This window comes from Geotrypetes seraphini, chromosome 11, assembly GCF_902459505.1.
Source record: "Geotrypetes seraphini chromosome 11, aGeoSer1.1, whole genome shotgun sequence".
Classification (NCBI taxonomy): Eukaryota; Metazoa; Chordata; class Amphibia; order Gymnophiona; family Dermophiidae; genus Geotrypetes; species Geotrypetes seraphini.
In genome coordinates, this window is record NC_047094.1 from 120,049,257 (window position 1) to 120,072,760 (window position 23,504).

Genomic DNA, 23,504 nt, shown 5'->3' on the forward strand with positions numbered 1-23,504 from the left:
CAGGTGCCTAAGGCCCCTCCCATAGGAGGGGCTTTTAGCACCTGGACCAACTGGAGTCTTAGGCCTCAGACTCCAATTGGCCTAAGACTCCAATTGGCCAGATCCCTAAAGCCACTCCCATGGGAGGGGCCTTAGGGATTTGGCCAATTGGACTTTGGATAGATATTTTTGCCTGTTTGTTGTAAATAATTTTTCTAGAATTGTTTCCTTTTCAGTTTTCTAGGAAACAAGAGCTAGCCCCAATAATGTGGACTATAAATTCTAGTGTTATTTTTTTCTTTTTGTCTTTCTTTTTAAATACTCTGCATTTACCTGGAATTGTTGTGAGATGTAACAAATATAATTAAAAAGAAAAGTTAAAAAAAAAAAGGAAAATAGAATGTTCCAAGATGCCTGAAAGAGAGATGAAGTGAGGTATGTCATTACCAGCGAATCCTGCTTTTCAGTTGCAGGTCCAGTCTCATGGAATGAGGTGTTTGGAGTGATACGATTATGTAAAAACCTGTTGCTGTTTAGGAAGTTATTCAAAACGTACTTCTTTGTTTTGGCCAGAGGGAAGGACAAATGCTTGTATCTTGGCATAATTTACAGACCCCCAAGACAACAGGATGACCTGGATATGGAAATAATCGAAGATATAGAAAATATCACCTTGCGTGGGGACACAGTATTGCTAAGTGACTTCAACATGCCTGATGTGGATTGGGTTACACTTACCTCTGCTTCCGGCAGCAGCAGGAGGCTATTAAACTCTATGAAAGGAGCAAGCCTCAGGCAACTGGTGTTGGAACCAACAAGGGATCAGGCAATACTGGACCTGATATTTACCAATGGAGAAAGTGTCACAGAGGTCTCGGTGGGCGACACATTGGCCTCCAGTGACCACAACATGGTATGGTTCAATATCAGGAAAGGTTTCACTAAATCTACTACACTAACCAAAGTCCTCAAATTCAAGGACACAAATTTCAAAGAAATGGGAGACTTCGTTCACCAGGCGCTACAAAGCCAAGAAGAAACCGATAACGTGGAAGACATGTGGTCGACTTTGAAAGCAACCATACAAGAAGCAACAAACCGCTATGTAAAATCAGTAAGTAAACGGCGAAGGAACAATAAGCCACAGTGGTTTACTGCGGAGATCTCAGACCTGACCAAGGAGAAGAAAAAAGCATTCATCTCTTACAAACAATCAGGGAAGCAGGACTCTACAGCAGACTACCTGGCCAAATCAAAAGCCGTCAAAACAGCAGTCAGGGAGCTAAATTCCTCATGGAGGAGTCTCTAGCAAAGAACATCCAGAAGGGAGATAAATCCTTCTTCAGGTATATCAGTGATAGAAGAAAAAACTCAGGCGGGATTGTACGTCTTAGGAAACCAGACGGAGACTATGTGGAAAAGGATTCGGAAAAAGCCCAACTATTAAATGAATACTTCTGCTCAGTCTTCACCCGAGAAGCGCCAGGGCTTGGCCCTCAGCTACAGACAAGGGTTGGCTCAGTTGACCCGTTTAGTAACTTTGAGTTTACGCCCAGCAGTGTCTACGGTGAGCTGTCAAAGCTCAAGGTTAACAAAGCAATGGGGCCGGACAACCTGCACCACAGGGTGCTTAGGGAGCTGAGTGATGTCTTGGCAGAGCCACTGTCCGCGCTCTTCAACCTCTCCCTTAGTACAGGCAGCGTCCCGTTGGACTGGAGGACGGCTAACGTCATTCCACTCCATAAGAAAGGCTCAAAGATGGAGACAGCAAACTACAGACCAGTGAGTCTAACATCGATAGTGAGCAAACTAATGGAAACTCTAATCAAACACCAATTAGATAAGATCCTGGATGAGGAGAATCTACGGGATCCCCGACAACATGGATTTACTAAGGGGAGATCCTGCCAATCCAACCTGATCAGCTTCTTTGACTGGGTAACGGGGAAGCTGGATATTGGGGAGTCCCTGGACATCGTGTACCTGGACTTTAGCAAAGCATTCGATAGCGTACCACACCGCAGGTTACTGAGCAAGATGAGTTCTATAGGATTAGGTAACACATTGACGAAATGGGTTGGGAGCTGGCTTGGAGGTAGGCTCCAAAGGGTGGTGGTGAACGGCAACGGCACCCCCTCCAAAATGACGGAGGTGATTAGTGGAGTACCACAGGGCTCAGTCTTGGGCCCAATCCTATTCAACATCTTTATAAGAGACTTGGCAGAAGGGCTTCGAGGTAAAATAACATTATTCGCCGATGATGCCAAACTGAGTAATGTAGTGGGCAAATGCACAACAGACGAAGATTCAGTGCCCGACAACATGATGCACGACCTACTCCTACTGGAGCGATGGTCTAGGACATGGCAACTCAACTTCAATGCCAAAAATTGCAAAGTTATGCACCTGGGCAGCCAGAATCCATGCAAGTCTTATACCCTTAATGGCGAGATCCTAGCAAAAGCAGTAGCAGAACGAGACTTGGGGGTAATCGTCAGTGAGGACATAAAGTCTGCCAATCAAGTGGAGCAGGCTTCGTCCAAGGCAAGACAAATCATGGGCTGCATACGAAGGGGTTTCATCAGTCGTAAGGCGGAAGTCATTATGCCATTGTATAGATCCATGGTGAGGCCCCACCTGGAATACTGTGTGCAATTCTGGAGGCCGCATTATCGCAAGGATGTGCTGAGACTGGAGTCGGTGCAAAGAATGGCCACCCGGATGGTCTCGGGACTCAAGGATCTACCATACGAAAAATGGCTTGACAAATTACAGCTATACTCGCTCGAGGAGCGCAGAGAGAGGGGGGACATGATCGAGACGTTCAAGTATCTTACGGGCCGCATCGAGGCGGAGGAAGATATCTTCTTTTTCAAGGGTCCCACGACAACAAGAGGGCATCCGTTGAAAATCAGGGGCGGGAAACTACGAGGTGACACCAGGAAATTCTTTTTCACTGAAAGAGTGGTTGATCGCTGGAATAGTCTTCCACTACAGGCGATTGAGGCCAGCAGCGTGCCTGATTTTAAGGCCAAATGGGATCGGCACATGGGATCTATTCACAGGGCAAAGGTAGGGGAGGGACATTAAGGTGGGCAGACTAGATGGGCCGTGGGCCCTTATCTGCCGTCTATTTCTATGTTTCTATGTTTTAGCTTTTGATGGATTTGAACAATTTATGTGGTCACGTGAGAGTTAAATACGTCCTTGAAGAAGAAAGGAAAACAAGGTTTGAAGGATAGTTTTTCTCCTGGTTTTATTATTTGTTGATCTAGTGATGTTTGGTAAAGCCTATTGTATATCTTTGTTCATAATTGTGCATGTTTGCTTGTTAGCTGCTTAGGTTGTAAGCGGATTGTAATTTTTTTTAAATAAAATAAAGGTAATTGAAAACTGGAGGGATAAGAGGGCAGCCATACAATACAGCTGGAAACATGGAGTCTATTTTAAATTTGTCCTTTGTAAAAACTTAGGCGCCTGAAATCTAGGCCAGGGTTTTAAATCCGTACATTTCAGACAGCTAAGATTTTGGAGAATCGCGCTTAGCCGGCACCTAAGTCGCGCTTCGCCCACAGAAATGTCCACTTAACGCTTTCAGGACCAAGGGACATATTTGTCCCATAACTTTAAAATCCTATAAATTTTGATTGGGATAGTCTACAGTTCTAAATTTGATATGTACGGATTCCATAGGATACTGCCTTTATGTAAACAAACTGGTTCCGACATTCATTCATTAGCGTCGTTGCTAGATTGACGAGAAGATTCACTTGCCACACTGTCCATAAGCCAGAAGTGTGATTTTTTAAAATAAAAATAATGATATTTCACAAAAAAAATCAATTTTTTGGCATCTGCAAGCCCTTTTTACCATAAAAATGTCATCAAAACCACAAAAATTGGCCTACGATCCTTATGGTCCTGAAAGGGTTAAGGCATTTGGCGTCGCCAAGCGCCATGCGATAGGTTCCCATCTTTTATAGAATCGGACAGGCGTCTATCGTGCAATAAAAATTTTTTTCCACAATTATTGAGGCTATTAAGGGTATTTTGCCAATTAAGTTAGATGCACTTTATAGAATCAGCCCCTATGTAACCTTGACTCCTGCGGAACTTGTACAGCTATAATGATGTCGCATACCTGCTTTAAATGTTAACTACGCATAAGCAAAATATATGCTAAGGAAGTAATGAGATGCCAAAGTATTACCGTCTATTAGTATAACAATTATGCAAATTAAGATTTAGTTGTTTATTTTGCCATATTTCATGTAGCACCTTTCAATAGTGGCATTAATAAAAAAAGAAATTAGTAAAACAATTCTACAAACACAAAACAGCATTATCGTATACCAAGTAACAGAATAAGGCAGAGCACTTCATTTTTTTCTCATCAAACAACAGGACTTAGATGGGATACAGGGAAGCAACTTAAACAAAAAGAGGGGAGTCCAACCTTGTCTGCAGTGAAAAAACCAACCAGGAAAAAACAAGCCAAAACTGCAGATATGTACAACGATGTAGGCAAAATTTATTGTGACAACCAAACTATATATGAAAACCTTTTTACCAAACAGGGGACCCAACACGGTCTGTGTTTCGGACAACCTTCATCAGGGGTACAGGGAAGAACATATTTGTATTAATCAAAGTAAAACATTGTCTGAAAAAACAACTGCCCAATATTTAAGGACGGTTCATAGTCATTCGCGCGTGGGACTTCCACGCGCCAACATTGCAGCGCAGACAAATCGGCGCAAGACCCCAGTGCGCCGCCTAAAAAATTACTTTTAAAGAGCTCCGACGCGGGGAACCCCCCCAGTTTACTTCATACTCTTTACGCTGCCGTTGGGGGGGGGTTTGGGGGGTTGGAACTCTCCATTATAGAGTAAACTTAACTTTTCCCCGATTTTTTAGGAAAAAGTTAAGTTTTCTCTATAATGTGGAGGATTGCACCCCCCCCCCACGGCAGCGCGAAGAGTATGAAGTAAAGTGAGGGAGTTTCCCCCCACACCCCCCGTCAGAGCTCTTTAAAAGTAACTTTTTAGGCAGCACGCTGGGGTCTTGTGCCGAATTGTCTGCGCTGTAATGTCGGTGCGCGGAAATCTTGTGCGCTTTTGTCCCACCACCATTTAGGACAGCCTGGACAGTGCCACTGAATATCAGCATCAGTGGCGTTGTAAGGGGGGGAGGGGTGTCCACCCAGGTTTCATTTCCGTCCCCTCCCTCCCGCCCGCGAGCGCCCCTTCCCTTCCCTCCCACCTCTTTAATTTTACCGGCGCAAGCAGTATCACGCACTTGCTGCCCGCGTTGCTGTTGGCTCTCTCCGACATCACTCCTGGGTCCCGCGCCTAGAAAGCGATGCCGACATGACGCGGGCAGCAAGTTCATCATGCCAATTAGCTAATTATCTCCTCCCCCCTTTTACAAAGCATAACACAGTTTTTAACGCTGGCCGTGGTGATGGTAACAACTCCGACGCTCATAGAATTCCTACAAGCGTAGGAGCTGTTACCGTCGTGGCCAGCGTACAAACCGTACTGCGTTTTTGCAAAAAGGGGAGTATTTTACATGCAGAACTGATTCTATTCTATAACTGGGCATCTAACTTTTGGCAGCATTAGGGGCATATTTTCTCTGTGACATGTTACGGAACCCAACTTTTCATTTAATTATTAATCTTATTAATTATTAATAATTAATATTAATATATTAATATATAATTATATATTATTATATTATATATATATATTATATATATATTATTATATATATATATATTATATATATATATTATATATATTATTATATATATATATTACATATATATTATATATTATTATATAATATATATATATAATAATTATATAATTATTATATATATATATTATTATAATTATATATATAATAATATATATATATTATATATATATATATAATTATATATATATAATAATAATATATATATATATAATAATAATTATATATATAATAATATATATAATTATAATATATATATATAATATAAATATATATATATAATTATATATATTAATAATATATATATATTAATATTATTATTAATATATAATAATTAATATTAATAATTAATATTATTAATTATTAATCTTCATTAATTCCTGTGGGATTGGCTGACGCAAGTGTTTTGGAACCTGGCTAAAAAGTACTTTTGTTAAGGCGCACTAACCGATTTAGCGCACGCTAAGGGCTCCTTTTATCAAGCCGCCTAGCGGGGCTAACGCGCGCGACTTTTCATCACGCGCTAACCCCTGCGCTGGCCAAAAACTACCGCCTGCTCAAGAGGAGGCGGTAGCGGCTAGTCCGGCTGGCGGTTTAGCGTGCGCTATTACGCACGCTAAACCGCTAGCTTGCCTTAATAAAAGGACCCCTAAATGAGGCAGAAATATAAGTAGGTGACTTTTTGCCCTAGTCCGAGCTGATTTTAGGGTCGAAGTTGAGTTCCAGACGAGGACTTCATGCTGAGATTAACTCTACAGATCTGAAAACGGATAATTAGGGATATGCAATTGATGATGAACTTGGGAAGATAATACGGGATCGGACTCTAACGACCTGGGTAAAGAGAGTTAATTTGGTCCCCTGAGATATAGGGCTTTTTTATAACCAAATGTTACGAGGGGGGCGCCGAAAAGTTCTCAGTCCAACCCAACTTCCTAAATCTGACATTCTTTTGTCGCGGTGGCTGAAGGGTGCTCTTTTGGATTTGAGGTGCCAATTTGCAGGCTCTAACGAAACAAACCGGAAACTGGTTGGGCGGAGAACTTTTCTGCAACCTCCTCACAATGTTATTCCCTCACCGATGGATGGGTGGCCTCTCCTGATAGAGCCTCCTATAGAACGAAGGGTTGTAGACTTCTTGTCCACCCTAGTAGGTGAAGGATCAGTGTGGCCCACCAAATGTTGATGTTCTCCCCTCACTGATGAATAATTGGGGCATTCCCACGTTTTAATTCGATTCCCAGCTATGGTACGTGCAGAGCCTCACCTGTTTTACTGTCCACAGTAAAGTGCTTCTCCCTATCCAGCACGCTGTACACCACTCGGGCACTGCTACCATACGAGGGATCATCTGCATCCGACGCAGTGACCTGCATCACCGACGTGCCTTCGGACAGCCATGGGGAGAGGAAAAGGAGGAGAAAAAGCAACCAAAATGAAATAAGAGACCATTTGGTTAAAAGATGCTGACCGACCACTTACGGTCTTATCTTCCTATCTACTACAACATCCATGCTGGCGGTCTACCAAGAGCAGCTTCAGGTACAATAGAATTATCACATTGGTATTAATCAAGGGGGGAAGGGAGGAAGCATACAGTGATTGTGGTTCAAGAGATCCTTTATATTATTTATTTATTTTTCTATATCGTTTTTCAAAGGAGAGCTCAGAACGGTTTACATGGATTTATTAAGGTACTCAAGCATTTTCCCCTGTCTGTTGTGGTGAGTTCACAGTCTATCTAATGCACCTGGGGCAATGAGGGGGATTAAGAGACTTGCCCAGGGTCACAAGGAGCCATGTAGGTTTGAACCCACATCCTCAGGGTGCTGAGGCTGTAGCTTTAACCACTGCACCACTCTCTCCCCCCGTTCTTTTCTTGGTTGGACTGAGAATTTTTCAGCGGCCCCTCGTATTGTGATGTCATAATGCCTCATTCCACCAATGCCTAAGAGCCAACCTCATCGGTGATGTCACAATGACTTAGTTTCCCTCTACTTGTGCCCATTTACTAGATGCATTTGTCTCACTGAAATTAAAAATATCAAGAAAAGTGTGGAATAACTTGTAAGTTTCATGGCTTCACATCAGTTATTTATTCAGTGGTTTACATGGATTTATTCAGGTTCTCACACTTTTTCCCCCATCTGTCTGGCACCCTGACCCATGCCCCACTCCAGGTCAGTTCCCTCATCCATCCTCCAACACTACTGCCCGGTCTTGGAAGGATGCAACTTCATAGGCCAGCACCAGCGTCAAGAAGTAGCATCAGAGGAGAGAGGAGGAAAGTGCTATCCTTCCCTTCTTCGATGCTGGCCCTCCCCGTCACGGCAGCTGGCCCAGGAAACCGCATCCTGCCAGGACTGGGCAGCAGTGTCATAGGAGGGAGCAGGAGGGAAACATTTGACCGGAAGTTTAGCTTCACTTAGGGGCTGGTGATGTCACGGCCCTGAGAGTTTGGAACCGGCGCCCTAGATCAGAGCCTCGCCTTGTCTATATGTTAAGCCGGTTCTGCATAGAAGGACCGTCTTAGGACGGAAACGACATAAGCAGGTGAGAGAATGCACTGAATATCCTTAAAGAAGAGGCATTGCTGGAAAAGATATTTACGCCAGGGGCAAAATAATCTCCACGCCATGTAAGAATGCTCTGCTGCTGGTAATGGGGCTCACTAGCGATGTGCATTGTTTTGAAATGAAAGGACAAGTGTAACAAAACAGGATTCTTTTATACTAGACCAGGAAATCTCAACCCAGCCCTCAGAACACACCCAGACAGTCAGGGTTTCAGAATTTCCACAATGAATTGTGCATGAAACAGATTTGCGTACAATGGAGGTAGCACATGCAAATTTATCTCATACATATTCTTTGTGAGCCTGAAAACCTGACTGACTGCGTGTGTCCTAAGGACTGAGTTGAGAACCCCTGTACGGTGACCCATCAAAAGCGCGCCAGATGTTGGCGCGCTGACAAAGGTGCGCTGACAATTGCGCGCTGCCGTTCCCGCCACCTTAAAGCCTTACCGTTAGCGCTGTGAGGGGTGTGGAGGGGAACCCCCCACTACATTTACAATTCCTCTCACTCCCGTTGGGGGGAACCCCCCCCCCACTATACTGAAAAACTGCTGACCACTGAAAACTGAAAGGAAAATGGAAGATTTCAGTGTACTTGAACAGGGAAGCTGGAGAAGACCTGCTATCGTGAAATTTTTAAAATTCTAAAAACATTTCAATGAAAGATTGGAAAAAAGAAAAAGAATAATTATATGGTTGCTCAAAAGACCCCTGAGTCAGGCTAAGAGCCAAAAAACTGACAGTGTTGGGTCTCTTTTCTATGGAATAAAGGAATACATGTTCCAGATCTTCAAGCGTCTATGTTTCTATAACCATAAAGCTCTATGACCTCACAATGCAAGTGTTAAGAGCCTTAGCCAATAGGGAGAGAAGATGCAAATGTTAAGAGCCTTAGCCAATAGGGAGAGGAGAAATAAATGATAAGGTGGTATAAATGATAAGGTGGTATATCAAATTTTTAATAAAACTTGATACTGTGGATGGGCAGACTGGATGGGCCATTTGGCCTTTATCTGCCATCATGTTTCTATGTTTCTATTACCATAAAGCTCTATGACCTCACAATACAAGTGTTAAGAGGCTTAGCTTATAATAATAAAGCTCTATGACCTCACAATGCAAGTGTTAAGAGCCTTAGCCTATAATCTTAAGGTTCTAAGACCTCACAAAGCAGGTGTAAAGAGTCTTAGCCAATAGGGAGAGGAAGAGATAGTGGATGCTGCAGATGGAGAGACTGGATGGGCCATTTGGTCTTTTTTCTGCCATCATGTTTCTCTGTTTCTATTTACATACATATGCAAATGATAACCGCCTCATCCACAACACCGCAACCAGACATAGGAAAACTCACACCCTATTCTCATACCCCCCAATTAAGGAGGTCAAACGGAAAAATCTATATGATGGCCTCCTGGCCACTCAAGCAGCCAAACTAGACAACCAAATCGCCAATCTACTGACGGCATCCCTCGACTACAAGACTTTTAGAAAAGAAATAAAGACCATACTCTTCAAGAAAACTCTGAAAAAAGAAATAATACCGCAAGTCTCAAACTCCACCTCTCACTAAAGCCAACTACCCCAAACAAATAACCTACCCATTTCTTACTCTTTTTGAAAATGACCAATTTTTTTTTTTTTTTGGTAAGTTCTTGTTGTAATACATCTTGGATAATTCTTTTGTAATCCGCCTTGAACTGCAAGGTAATGGCGGAAGAGAAATCCCTTTCTAGAAATCACTTTCTAGAATTCTCCCCTTTATGTTACATCGCCAAAAGCAAAAACACACGAGTACTAGTAGGTATAGATTGCCATTTCCCCCTCCCCTGTGTCTTCCATCTATCTGCTTCCCCTTCACTCTATCCTTCGGTCTCCTTGGCTGCCAAGAGTCCCGTCTGCCTGTCTCATAGACCTAGACAAACTCTTCCAGTGCTCATGCACTACACGTAGCAGGGCAGAACGAATATAAATTGGATAAAAGTCTATCAAACGTCTGCAATTAAGTTATTGATTTTCAACGCTGCCTCATTAAGCAGGGTGCTCCACTCTGCCTGTCCCTGCCATGCTTCTAATTTGACATGTTCAATTTGATGAAAGCAGCATAGAGGACTTGAGACTTTTGGGGGAAGGGGAGGTTGGCACAGAAAAGAAAGAGCTGCTGTACCTTGATGGAGGATGGATTGGGGGTGGAGGGAGGGAATAGAAGAAGAGAAAATTGAATGAATAAATAAATAAATAAAATACTCTAGATCAGTGGTTTTCAACCTTTTTACACCTATGGACCGGCAGAAATAAAAAAAATTATTCTGTGGACCGGCATTGGCCCGTGGACCGGCGATTGAAGAACACTGGGCTAAGTCGAGGGCCAGACCCCACCCATCTCTACCCAATCTCCACCCCAGACCCCGCCCCCATAATAGTATTAATTGCACCTTGCACGTCCCGGGCCTCATCTGGAAGCCTTCCCTCTGACGTTGCAACGTCAGAGAGAAGGCTTCCGGCTCAGGCGCAGGATGCCCGTAGGAGCCACTGCCCGTGGCTTTGTGCGCTGAATCAGTTAGGAAGAGGGAGCTGGCTCGAAGATAACGCCGCATCGATCGCACCGTGGACCGGCGGTTGAAGAACACTGTTCTGGGCCTGCTGCACGTGCTGGCCTTGTGGACCGGCAGGAAATTTCTGTGGACCGGCCCTGGTCCATGGACCGGTGGTTGAAGAACACTGCTCTAGATCTAGAAATACGAGGGGGTGTTGAAAAGTTCTCAGCCCAACCAACTTCCTCAATTCTGAGTGTTATTTTGTCACTGTAGCTGTAAAGAGCACTGTTTTATTTTGCAGAGTGCCAGTTCGCAAAATCGTAACACTATTGGCCCCTTTTACGAACCCGCTTTAGCAGCTTTATCACACGCACCTTTTTAGCGCCCGCTAATCCCCGCGCTAGCCGAGAAACTACCGCCTGCTCAAGAGGCGGTAGAGGCTAGCGCGGCTGGCAAAATAAGCACGCGTTAAACCGCTAACGCAGCTTCGTAAAAGGAGCCCTATGTCTTTTGGCATTGTTTCTGACCATTGACTGAACCACGTCAACGAAAAGTGTAGACGTTTCAAGTGTGGAACTCCAAGCCGGTCATGACGTTCCTATTCCCGCAGAAGAAAACTCTACACGAAATCCATGAATGTACGATGCAAACACTGAGCGACAAACTCTCATCATACTCCACGGTGAAGAAGTGGCGTACAAACGTTCAGCGAGGAGATTTTGGGACCAAAGATGCGGCAAGGACTGGGAGGCCTCACATGGTGCCACCTCATAGAAACATAGAAACATAGAAACATAGAAATAGACGGCAGATAAGGGCAAAGGCCCATCCAGTCTGCCCACCCTAATGTCCCTCCCCTACCATTGCCCTGTGAATAGATCCCTCCTCTTCCTTTGCCCTGTGAATAGATCCCACGTGACGATCCCATCTGGCCTTAAAATCAGGCACGCTGCTGGCCTCGATCACATGGAGTGGAAGACTATTCCAGCGATCAACCACCCTTTCTGTGAAAAAGAATTTCCTGGTGTCAGCTCGTAGTTTCCCTCCCCTAATTTTCCACGGATGCCCTCTTGTTGTCGTGGGACCCTTGAAGAGGAAGATATCTTCCTCCGTCTCTATGCGGCCCGAGAGATACTTGAACGTCTCGATCATGTCCCCCCTCTCTCTGCGCTCCTCGAGTGAGTATAGCTGCAATTTGTTTAACCGTTCCTCGTATGGGAGATCCTTGAGTCCTGAGACCATCCGAGTGGCCTCCTGCAACTGTTGACCATGTCCCATGACTTGATTTTGGCAGATCAGCAAATATTGGCTAAAACAATTGCTGAGACACTACATATATCCAGGGAATATGTTGGGTATACATTATAATCCACAAGCAGCTGGGTATGCAGAAGCTGTCAGCCAAGTGGGTGAGCAAATGTTCCAATGTTGACGAGAAATGACGCCGAGTGGACACTTCCAAGTTGATTTTTCAGGATTTTCAGTGAGCTGGGGCCAAAGTTTTGGAATAACTAAACTAAACTAAACTAACTAAAGTAAGCCTTAAGTTTATATACTGCATCATCTCCACGGAAGTGGAGCTCGACACGGTTTACAAAGTTTAAAAATATAGGAAAGAGAGGAGAAAGCTTTACAAGAGCATATGAATAGAGGAGGATGTGGACAGGGGAGGAGATGTTAGATGTTAGAGAAAAGCCAGGTTTTCAGTTGTTTTCGGAATAGTTGGAGGGAGCCTAGGTTCCGCAGCGGGATAGTGAGATCGTTCCAAAGGCCCGTGATTTTGGAGAGAAGGGATCTTCCCTGTTTGCCAGCGTGGAGGATGCCGTGTAGAGTTGATGGAACATGGTTACACCACTATGATCCTGAGACAAAACAACAGTCCATGCAATGGTGGCACTCAGGTTCTCCAAGACCAAGGAAATCCAAGACCCAAAAGTCAGCAGGAAAGGTCATGGGATCAGGAAGGTGTTGTCATGACTGACTTTCTTCCAATGGGCCAAACAGTTAATGCAGAATACTACTGTAACTTGCTGTGCCGATTAAGATTAAAAGAGACATTAAAAGAAAAAAAGATAAGGGAAGCTGCTGAAAAGAGTTTTCTTTTTGCAAGAGAATTCACCTGCTCACAAGGCTGGCAAAATGATGGATGTTTTGACGCAGTTGGGGTTTCGGTGCCTAGACCACTCGCCCTACTTACCAGATCTTGTTTCATCCGACCGTTTTTTGTGTCCAAACCATTAAAAGAGTTTGAAAGGGTGACAATTTTTGAGTGATTCGGACATGATTGCAGCAGTGGAGCAGTATTTCAGTGACAAGACAAGAGTAATTTTGGGGATGGGTTACAGAAATTTCAGACTCGAGGTGCCAAGTGTGTTGAACTTAAGGGTGAATATGTGGAATAACTTGTAAGTTTCAGGGCTCCACGTCATTCTCTTCTTGGTTGGGCCGAGAACTTTTCAGTATCACCTCGTATAATGATGATATTCTTGATAACAATGGGAAATAGAAGCATGCGAGAGACACAGCCAGCCCAACCATTTGGCAAGACTAGACAGTCACTTAGGGCAGCAAACACTGAAGTCAAAGCAAAACAAGTCCTTATAACCACATAACTATCAACGTGTATCTTTAAACATTAAATTATTTTTTGCAGGTATAAGCATGATGTCCAGTTATAAGTTTCATAGAACTGTTGTTGAATGATCACGATTGTTTTGCTACTTGGGATCTAGCTAGGTGCTTGGGAGCTGGGTTGCCCACTGTTGGAAACATGATACAGGGCTTGATGGACCTTCGGTCTGTCCCAGTATGGCACTTCTTTTGTTCTTATGTGAGCCAAGTATAGGACAGTCAAGCCATTGTGACATCATTGATGAGTTTGGCTCTTAGGCATTGGTGGAATGAGGCATTATGACATCACAATCTCTGCTCTGGAATGTTGCTACTCTTTGGGTTTCTGCTAGTTACTTAGGACCTGGGTTGGCCACTGTTGGAAACAGGATACCGGGCTTGAAGGACCTTTGGTTTGTCCCAGTATGGCAACTCTTATGTTCTTATGTGAGCCAAGTATAGGACAATCAAGCCATTGTGACCTCACTGATGAGGCTGGTTCTTAGGCATTGGTGGAATGAGGCATTATGACATCACAATCTCTGCTCTGGAATGTTGCTACTCTTTGGGTTTCTGCCAGCTACTTAGGACCTGGGTTGGCCACTGTTGGAAACAGGATACCAGGCTTGAAGGACCTTCGGTCTGTCCCAGAATGTCAATTTTTATGTTCTTAATTCAAAATATAGGAGGGAGAAGAAAATGGGCTAGAGATCTGGAAATTAATTGGGGGAAGGGTAGTGAGTAAGGCTGTATTTTTGTTTAGTTTATTAAATTTTGATATATCGCTTTATTTGCCAGGCAAGTCAAGGCGATCTACAATCGAAAACATACCAAGAAAGGAACTCCATAAAAAAAATAGGATAGATATAATCATTCACTAGCCCTGCAATGGGTTAATACGAGAATATGGAAAATGTAAGGCCAGGGATATTAGGACATTGGAGGGATTTCAAAGAATGACTGGGGGGGGGGGGGTATTAGAGACGAATATCCTTGAATACTAAAGCCGCATTGCTTCTACATGAATTATAGCAACAGGGAAGCATTGAGGGCTATGACCTAAATACTGGCTTGCTTAATCAGCAATTGCTACTAATCTCGTTAAAGTTCTTTGTAAATCAAGCTCGCTATTTTGGACAGTGGGGACTCAACCTGCCTGGAGAGCACACTTTGTCAAATTATCTCAAAAACGTCCATGCTGTGAGAGAGAGAGAGGCAGAGAGAGAGAGAGAAAAAAAAAACCCCAACCCCAACAGCAACAATAATTTTGGATGTCTCCTTGGAGCTTGTCTGTAATTTATGACCTTGGCTCTGCTATCTTGACTACAGTGTGAAAAACCAACACGCCCTGTATGCCAATAACAAGATAATGAAATATCAATGATTCCGAGACCTGTGGCAGTGATAACACAATTCAAGAAATTAGGCTACAGTACAAGAAAATGTCCTAAATCATCTGGCATATGAAGCTATTGAAGATGAGAAAACCAGGCTGATAGAGATGGTTAAGCCCGTTTAGGAAGATTTGGGGGACCGGTCCTTTTGAAGCCTCTAAGAACACTGGCAATCATGTTTCTCAGAAAGTAACTTTGGCACAGTAAGAACATGCTTTAGGAGCTGTGGAAACAAATCAGGTCGATAGCTGAAAGCATGCGGAGGGCAATTCTTTAGAGGAGGGAACCAATATTTATCTAGATTGGATTTTTGCAATGCATTATACTTGGGGTTGTCAGCGGCCTGCTGCAAGGCTTTGCGAACGATGGAAGATTCTGCCGCCCGACTGATGCTTACTACTAGAAAGTGTGAACATGGGCCAGCTTTGTTGCAAAAATATTGCAAATACAAGCAAAGTGATAGGGCCAGGGTTCCTCAAACAAGTTGTGATACGAAAACGCAAAGAGGAACACAAGTCTCTGGATGTCCAGGAGAAATCATTTATTCAAAACAATCGCATTTTAAATCAAGGTAAAAGCAACCTCAAGGTCAATTAGGTACAAATTAGGTACACTGATGGTACATAGGATCCAAGTCTCACCTTTGTGAGAATGTACCATGAGCGACATGACTTGTACCTAATTGACCTTGAGGTTGCTTTTACCTTGATTTGAATGCGATTGTTTTGAATAAATGATTTCTTCTGGACATCCAGAAACATTCCGCTTCAATTTTTCAATCAAGTTCCTTATATTCAACTTGATGTATTTTGATCTGTTCTATGTATTACTTCTTTCCCTGTGTGTCTGTCTGCCTTTCTGTCTCTTTCTCTCTCTCCCCTTGGCCGCTGTCTGTGTGTCAGTCTGTCTTTCAGTCTGTCTGTCTCTCTCCTTGGCCGCTGTCTGTGTGTCTTTCTGTCTCTTTCTTTCTCTCTCATTGGCTGCTATCTGTCTGTCTTTCTGTCTCTCTCTCTCCTTGGCCGCTGTCTGTGCGTCTGTCTGTCTTTTTCTCTCTCTCTCGTTGGCTGCTGTCTGTGTGTCTGTCTGTCTTTCTGTCTCTTTCTCTCTCTCTGCATTTTCTGCATTATATTGTAAATGATTTCTGTCTTTATCTGTTTTTTCTAATTTGTATTTTATCTGTATGCCATGTATTAGCTCACCTTGTTGTGAACCGCCTAGAACTTTTTCGGTATGGCGGTATATAAGAATACAACTATTATTATTATTGTGTTCCTCTTTGCGTTTTCATTGCAAAAATAGTGCACCCTAAACAAGGTTTGGGTTTCAAGTTTTCAAGTTTTGAATCGGGGGAGGGGGAGGCACAATATTTTGAAAAACGTGAAACAGCTGTATACTCCAAGCGCTCTTTACGCTCTGCAACTGAGAGGAGACTTACCGTGCCCGCAGGTGACACTTGTAGGTTCAGGGTGACACTTGTAGGTTCAGGGTTTTCTTCCCCCCCCCCCCCAATTCTTTAATTTTAGCATAATAGCTTATTAGTTTAATAGGGTTTTTGGTAAACTGTTTTGTTAACAAATTGTCTAGGTATGTTTTTACTATGCAAGCTGCCTAGGGATAGATGGGGTGTACGTTTTTAAAATAAATACATAATTACATAAATGTAGACGCCAGGAACGCCATACATGATCATAATACTAGCATATATGTCTGTGTATATGCGCACATACACAATTCGTAATTTAGGAGTTCTTTTAGATTCTACTTTGATATTTAAATTTCTGGTGCAAAAGATAATAAAGATGTTTTTTTTTAAAAAGTTGAGATGCTTAAGGGCTCCTTTTCCAAAACCGCTTCAGGCTTTTTTTAATTGCCTGTCGTGGCGGTATTCGCTCCAACGCTCATAGCAATCTAGCTGTGAAAATTTACACTAGCTCCATGACCGGTATAATTATACATGCCTAAAATGTAGACACATATTTGACCCTGCTATTTTAGAATTCTATAAAGCTGGCGCCTTTTTCTTCTTCAGAAGAGCGAGGCTCAAAATAAGAACCTAACAACAGGCTTCAAAATGACAGTGTCAGGTACTACCACATAAATGGTTTTTTTTTTTTTAAATGCTGGGTCCTTGAACACAGATTTTGGACAGAGAAATTTTGTCCATACAAAATATATTTGTTTAGTAAAAGATAGAATTAGGGGCGTGCTAAAGGTGAGGCCTACATTTATATTGTAAAGTAGTGATAGACACTTTCTAGTTCAATTTAGCCTAGAGCAGTGGTTCTTAACCTTGTTGGAGGTACTGAACCCCACCAGTTTCATATGCGTGTTCACCGAACTCTTCTTTATTCCCTTAGTTTTGCCGGAGCTAGACTAGAATGACTCAACTTGGCATTGCAAATCATGCAATTAGGACGCTGACTCCCATCACGTTCCGTTATACATGTGAATCCATATTGTACATATTCGTCCGACCACTTTCGTGTTTTCCTCGACATAGTTAGTAAGGGATTAAAATATTAAGATAGGTATCACACGACGTACCATCACAACAGTTACAATTCGACTACTGTGCGCATCAAATCCCCTGCAGCACAGATAGGCCAAGCGATGTTGCGTGATCACCTGCAGCCAATTATGGACAAGCGGGGCGTATCATCACGAATCATAAGCGCTTCGGTCACGTTCAATCATCTATCAGTTAAATCACAAATTTTGATCAGGAATTGATTGATGTATATAAGGCGTTAGTTACAGATTGATAGATCAAGAAACCGAGTACACGATCAGTCTTGATCAAAATCACTGAATAACTGATAGATGATTGAACGTGACCGAAGCACTATATGAGTCGGAGGTGCCGAACCCGCGAGACTGACTCACCGAACCCTTGGGGTTCGGTCGAACCCAGGTTAAGAACCACTGGCCTAGAGGAATCGTAGAAATAGTAACAACTAAAGCAGTTTATCGCCACAGTACGATTCTGGGTGTGTCGCGAGACTTCGGAAAAGAGGAGAGGTGCCGGATGACTACCTACAGAACATGCCGGTAGCATGGACTATTGCTGCTCCTTGGGTTTTGGTCAGGTATTAGGGACCTAGATTGGCCACCGTGAGAACAGGCTACTGGGCTCGATGGCCCATTGGTCTGACCCAGTAAGGCTACTATTATGTTCTTATGCCTCTCACGGCGAGAAGCACGTCCTTTAGGAAGTCAGCTGGCGCCTGCGCTTTGCCTCCTCTATGCATTCCCCCCCCCACCCCCGACGTACCAATTTCAGGATGAGTAAGCTCAGGGCCCTGTCCGAAGGGCCTCCGTGCCTGCGTGGATGTTGATGTGATGACATCACACATGCATATGATGTGATCACGTCACATCGACCTCCAACCGTGGCCCCGATTTTAGTGTGCCGTGGCTTGAAAAACTTTGCTTCAATTGTGTAATAGCACTACTTTCACTTTACACCAAGGTTAACTGATCGATATAACCCAAGTCAAAGGGAGACTGCAAGCCTAAGTCAACCCTTAGTACCCTGGAATATTGGTAAACTTTTACCCCGATCCTCAGCGGCACCACTTGGAGCTCAAACCAATCTCATTGCTCCAAGCTTTACGTGTCAAATCGTCACTGGATCGTTTATGTTATAGTTTTTCATAGATTTTTACTTTTTTTCTTCTTATAACAGTTGTGTACTTTAAAACTATTCACATTTTAAAGATAATTTTTAATTTTTAAGCGTGTCACTTAGCTTAATTCTGTGGTCTTTGGCAGGGGATTGACACCGACATGTTTCGCATTCAAGCTTTATCAAGGAACCCCTATTGAACATAAAGTTAAAATTCATGATGTCCATAAGAACAATAGCCAGAATTAATCAGATTTTAAAAAATAGCAGTAAAGGCCACCTATCTTCGTGGAACCTAAAACAACTAAAAATGCCTTACCTCAACATAAATGCCGCCAAACTCTGACCACTATATCAAGAGCAATGGCGGCGGCGTTTTTACAGAAAATTTATAGAGCAGAACCCAGGACAACTGTACCCACGTGATGACGCCGCCGCCATTGCTCTTGATATAGTGGTCAGAGTTTGGCGGCATTTATGTTGAGGTAAGGCATTTTTAGTTGTTTTAGGTTCCACGAAGATAGGTGGCCTTTACTGCTATTTTTTAAAATCTGATTAATTCTGGCTATTGTTCTTATGGACATCATGAATTTTAACTTTATGTTCAATAGGGGTTCCTTGATAAAGCTTGAATGCGAAACATGTCGGTGTCAATCCCCTGCCAAAGACCACAGAATTAAGCTAAGTGACACGCTTAAAAATTAAAAATTATCTTTAAAATGTGAATAGTTTTAAAGTACACAACTGTTATAAGAAGAAAAAAAGTAAAAATCTATGAAAAACTATAACATAAACGATCCAGTGACGATTTGACACGTAAAGCTTGGAGCAATGAGATTGGTTTGAGCTCCAAGTGGTGCCGCTGAGGATCGGGGTAAAAGTTTACCAATATTCCAGGGTACTAAGGGTTGACTTAGGCTTGCGTCTCCCTTTGACTTGGGTTGAAAAACTTTGCAACACACTGTACTAAGCAGTAGATATAACACAAAATATTCCTTCACTGAGCATCTAATTAAACTTTGGAATTCATTGCCAGAAAATGTAATGAGAGCAGTTAGGTTAGCAGGGTATAAAAAAAGGTGTGGCTAATTTCCTAAAAGAAAAGTCCATAAGCCATTATTAAGATGGACTTGGGAAAATCCACTACTTATTCCTAGGATAAGCAGCATAAAATCTGTTTCATTCTTTAGGATCTTACCAGGGATTTGTGACCTGGGTTGGCTACTGTTAGAAACAGGAAACTGGGCTTGATGGATCTTCAGTTTGCCCCAGCATGGCAACTCTTACATTCTTATGTGAGCCAAGTATAGGACTATCAAGCCATTGTGACATCACTGATGAGGTTGGCTCTTAGGCATTGGTGGAATGAGGCATTATGACATCACAATCTCAGCTCTGGAATGTTGCTCCTCTTTGGGACCTGGGTTGGCCACTGTTGGAAACAGGATACTGGGCTTGATGGACCTTCAGTCTGTCCCAGTATGGCAATTCTTATGTTATTATGTGAGCCATTGTGACATCACTGTTGAGGTTGGCTCTTAGGCATTGGTGGAATGAGGCATTATGACATCACAATCTCAGCTCTGGAATGTTGCTACTCCATTGTGACATCACTGCTGAGGCTGGCTCTTAGGCATTGGTGGAATGAGGTATTATGACATCACAATCTCTGCTCTGGAACGTTGCTACTCTTTGGGTTTCTGCCAGGTACTTGGGACCTGGGTTGGCCACTATTAAACACAGTTTACTGGGCTTGATGGATCTTCAGTCTATCCCAATATGGCAACCCTTAAGTTCTGTTTAGGCTTAAAGCTGCATATTCAGCAGTCATACCTAAATGGATATGGCTACAGCATTATTGGCATTAAAGTAAGCAATAAATCATTCACTTATATTTAATTAAATTCACAAAGGGATGTTTCTGAATATTGACTCTAAGGTCACTGCACAGCTGATAACACCACATCCTCACTGTATGCAAACCTTCTCATTTTATAACTGGGTAGAGACACCTCTCGCACAAGTACATTTGCAGAATACTAGTGCTTTTGCTGGTGTTCACATGTTTGTGCAAGCAGGGTGCCTTAAATGCTCTTGTGTAAGAATGTGTATAAGTGGCTTATGGTTTTTTTTTCCCCCCCATGTTGTGTTAGCAACACACTCCTAATGCAGCAAAAATGTCCTAATGTGGGATAGTTTTACCATTTGCGCATTCAAGGTGAGCGGTATTTATTCTTCATGTTTTTTGGGGAAGGGCCATGCTAAGGACGGAGAAAGGGATAAATGTACAAATCGGCTAGCATGCCAACATTACATTGCATTGATTAAATAGGAGGTGGTAAATGCTCCCATGGTAAATTTTGTTTTCCAATAGCCGTTCACTAATGCTCGTATAACAGTAGCACACAAGAGAAGAAACAGGAGTGTGGTCTCAGCACAAGTAGACCAAATTTGTTACTAAGGGCACCTAAAAGATCAGCCTGATCATAATGGCACTTAGGGCGATCCTATAAAGACATGCATCATATATAGAATCGCGCTTAGTGAATGTACATGTCACTTAACATTTAGGCCATGAAAAACCAGGCCTAAATGCCTGCCCCTGGATTGGTAGCATGGAATGTTGCTACTCTATGGGATTCCAGAATCTTGGTACTCTTTGGGATTCCAGAATCCTCTATACTAAAACCCTCAGCGCGCATGCGCACTTGGGAGACTGTGATTCCCTGACAGCGTGCTGTGTCCTTCCGTGGCCGTATTCTATTTGCGGCTGGCGGCGGATTGAGGCGCGTGTGCCGGCTGTTGGCACATGCAGGGATTTGAGCGGCGGTGGTGGTTTCACTCCTGATAGCTGATGCCTAGAGGAACGACTGGAGGGTGTCGTGCGGGTGCTGCGAGGTGTCCCCCTGCTGGTAAAAATTCACTGCTGGAAGGGGTGCTTCTGGACACGGGGGAGCAGGGAAGGGGTGCTGCTGGACAGAGGGGAGGCAAAATGAAGGGAGAAGGGCTGCTGCTGGACAGGGGGATCAGGTAAGGGGTGCTGCTGGACAGGGGGAGGTCAAAGTTAGGGAGAAGGCCAACTGCTGGACAGGGGGGAGCAGGGAAGAGGTGCTGCTGGACAGTGGGGAGGTAAAACAAAGGGAGAAGGCCTATTGCTGGACAGGGGGAGCAGTGAAGGAGTGCTGCTGGACAGAGGGGAGGTAAAAGGAAGGGAGAAGGGCTGCTGCTGGACAGGGGGATCAGGCAAGGGGTGGTGGTGGGCAGCCAAGGAAAGAGAGAGAAAAAGACAGACACAAACACATCTATTCTAGCACCCATTAATGTAAGGGGCTTAAAGACTAGTATATATATATATATATATATATATATATATATATATATATTTTTTTTTTATTCATTTATTAAATACTGTATTACAAGTTACAAACACTTGTTACAGAAATTCAGAGCCATTTCCAAAAGGAAAGTTTCCATCAAAGAAAAAAAAAATAAAATTAGAAAATACAATATTGGATTTGGTCTCTTCCTTAGACCACTATATAAGTAGGGGGATAGATTGTTGGGAGACATTGTATCATACACAATTCAAAGAAATAAGGCTTAAACGGCTAAATCTCGGTCTTCATTTTTAACTTCATCCTGTTCCGCTGGTTAACTTTTTGAGGTCCAAAAAGGATCTTAGATGTTCAAAGAGGAAAAATATGTATCTCAGTCCCAAATATCTAACCACGTATGTACAGGGGTATGCTAAAAATAAAATAAAATAAAATAGTAGATCCTAATTTTCTCATTTCTTCTCTCATTATAAGGAACTCCCTTTGTTTCTCCTGGGCTAATTTTGTCACATCTAGGTATATCCACATTCTTTGACCACAAAAAGGAGATGCATCTTTTAAAAAATAAATTCTCAAAACAGAGGCAAGGTCTTGTTCAAACACAGGGATTCGGGAATCTTGCTGTTTTCTGGGATTCTGCATGGAATGTTGCTACCATTTGGGATTCTGCCAGGTATCAAGTTTTTTTTAAAGTTTCAAGTTTTTTGTTTTGTTTGTTTTGAAATATTTTTATTAGCAATTGCAAAGGGACATACACCCACAGTCTGAAGAATCTGTCCCTGTCTACCTGTCTAGCCTTTCAGGATCTTGAAAGTTTCTATCATGTCTCCTCTAAGTCTCCGCTTTTCCAGGGAGAACAGCCCCAGCTTTTCCAGCCTGTCGGCATATGAAAAGTTTTTCATACCTCTTATCATTTTCGTCGCTCTTCTCTGGACCCCCTCAAGTATTGCCATGTCCTTCTTGAGGTACGGCGACCAATACTGGACACAGTACTCCAGATGCGGGCATACCATTGCACGATACAGTGGCATGATGACTTCCTTTGTCCTGGTCATAATCCCCCCCATTGCCATAGGTACATTAGGTAGATTGTGAGCCCACTGGGATATACAGAGGAAAATGCTTGACTACCTGAATAAATTCATGTAAACCATTCTGAACTCCCTTGGGAGAACGGTATAGAAAATTGAATGAATAAATAAATATGTATGAACATATAAAGAAGGACAATTGATATGCCAGTAGGATGATTGATTTGGTATCAACATATAAGTAAGACGATCAATGTGCCAGTAACATAAATAGGATGATTGATTGATTATGACATGCGATCTGCTCTGAATTGACTCCCCAGTCATTACCGTATTTTCACGCATATAACGCGCGCGTTATATGCGTTTTTACCTACCGCGCATACCCCTCGCGCGTTATACACGTGAGCGCGGTATACAAAAGTTTTTGTACATAAAATCGTGGTTTCTGCGCGCTATACCCGTGTGCGCGTTTTACACGGGTGCGCGTTATCTGCGTGAAAATACGGTAGTAGTGCCATAGAAGCTCACAATAAACAATAAATAAATAAATATATGTCTCAACCCGAGCACTGTATTCGGGTTTGGCTTGGTTGCTTTGAGCTCTGGGGGTTTGGAATACACGACGGGAGATAATGCGGAAGGGAGCATTTTTTTTTTA

The 23,504-nt window shown here is 42.9% G+C and overlaps 1 protein-coding gene across 6 annotated transcripts in view; it reads right to left on the bottom strand.

Moving 5' to 3' along the window:
* The window catches only part of CDH22 (cadherin 22), a 393,963-nt gene that overhangs the window by 138,694 nt on the left and 231,765 nt on the right, over positions 1 to 23,504 (bottom strand). For 5 of the 6 annotated variants that reach the window (XR_004536472.1, XM_033914508.1, XM_033914505.1 and 2 more), the window contains one exon: positions 7,007 to 7,126. The exons of the other annotated variant lie outside the window; for it this stretch is intronic. Coding sequence is in view for 4 of the 5 variants with exons in the window: in XM_033914508.1 (XP_033770399.1) it covers positions 7,007 to 7,126 (120 nt within the window). In the remaining variant the exon portion in view is untranslated. The remainder of the gene's footprint in view (positions 1 to 7,006; positions 7,127 to 23,504) is intronic. 6 annotated transcript variants of the gene reach the window in all.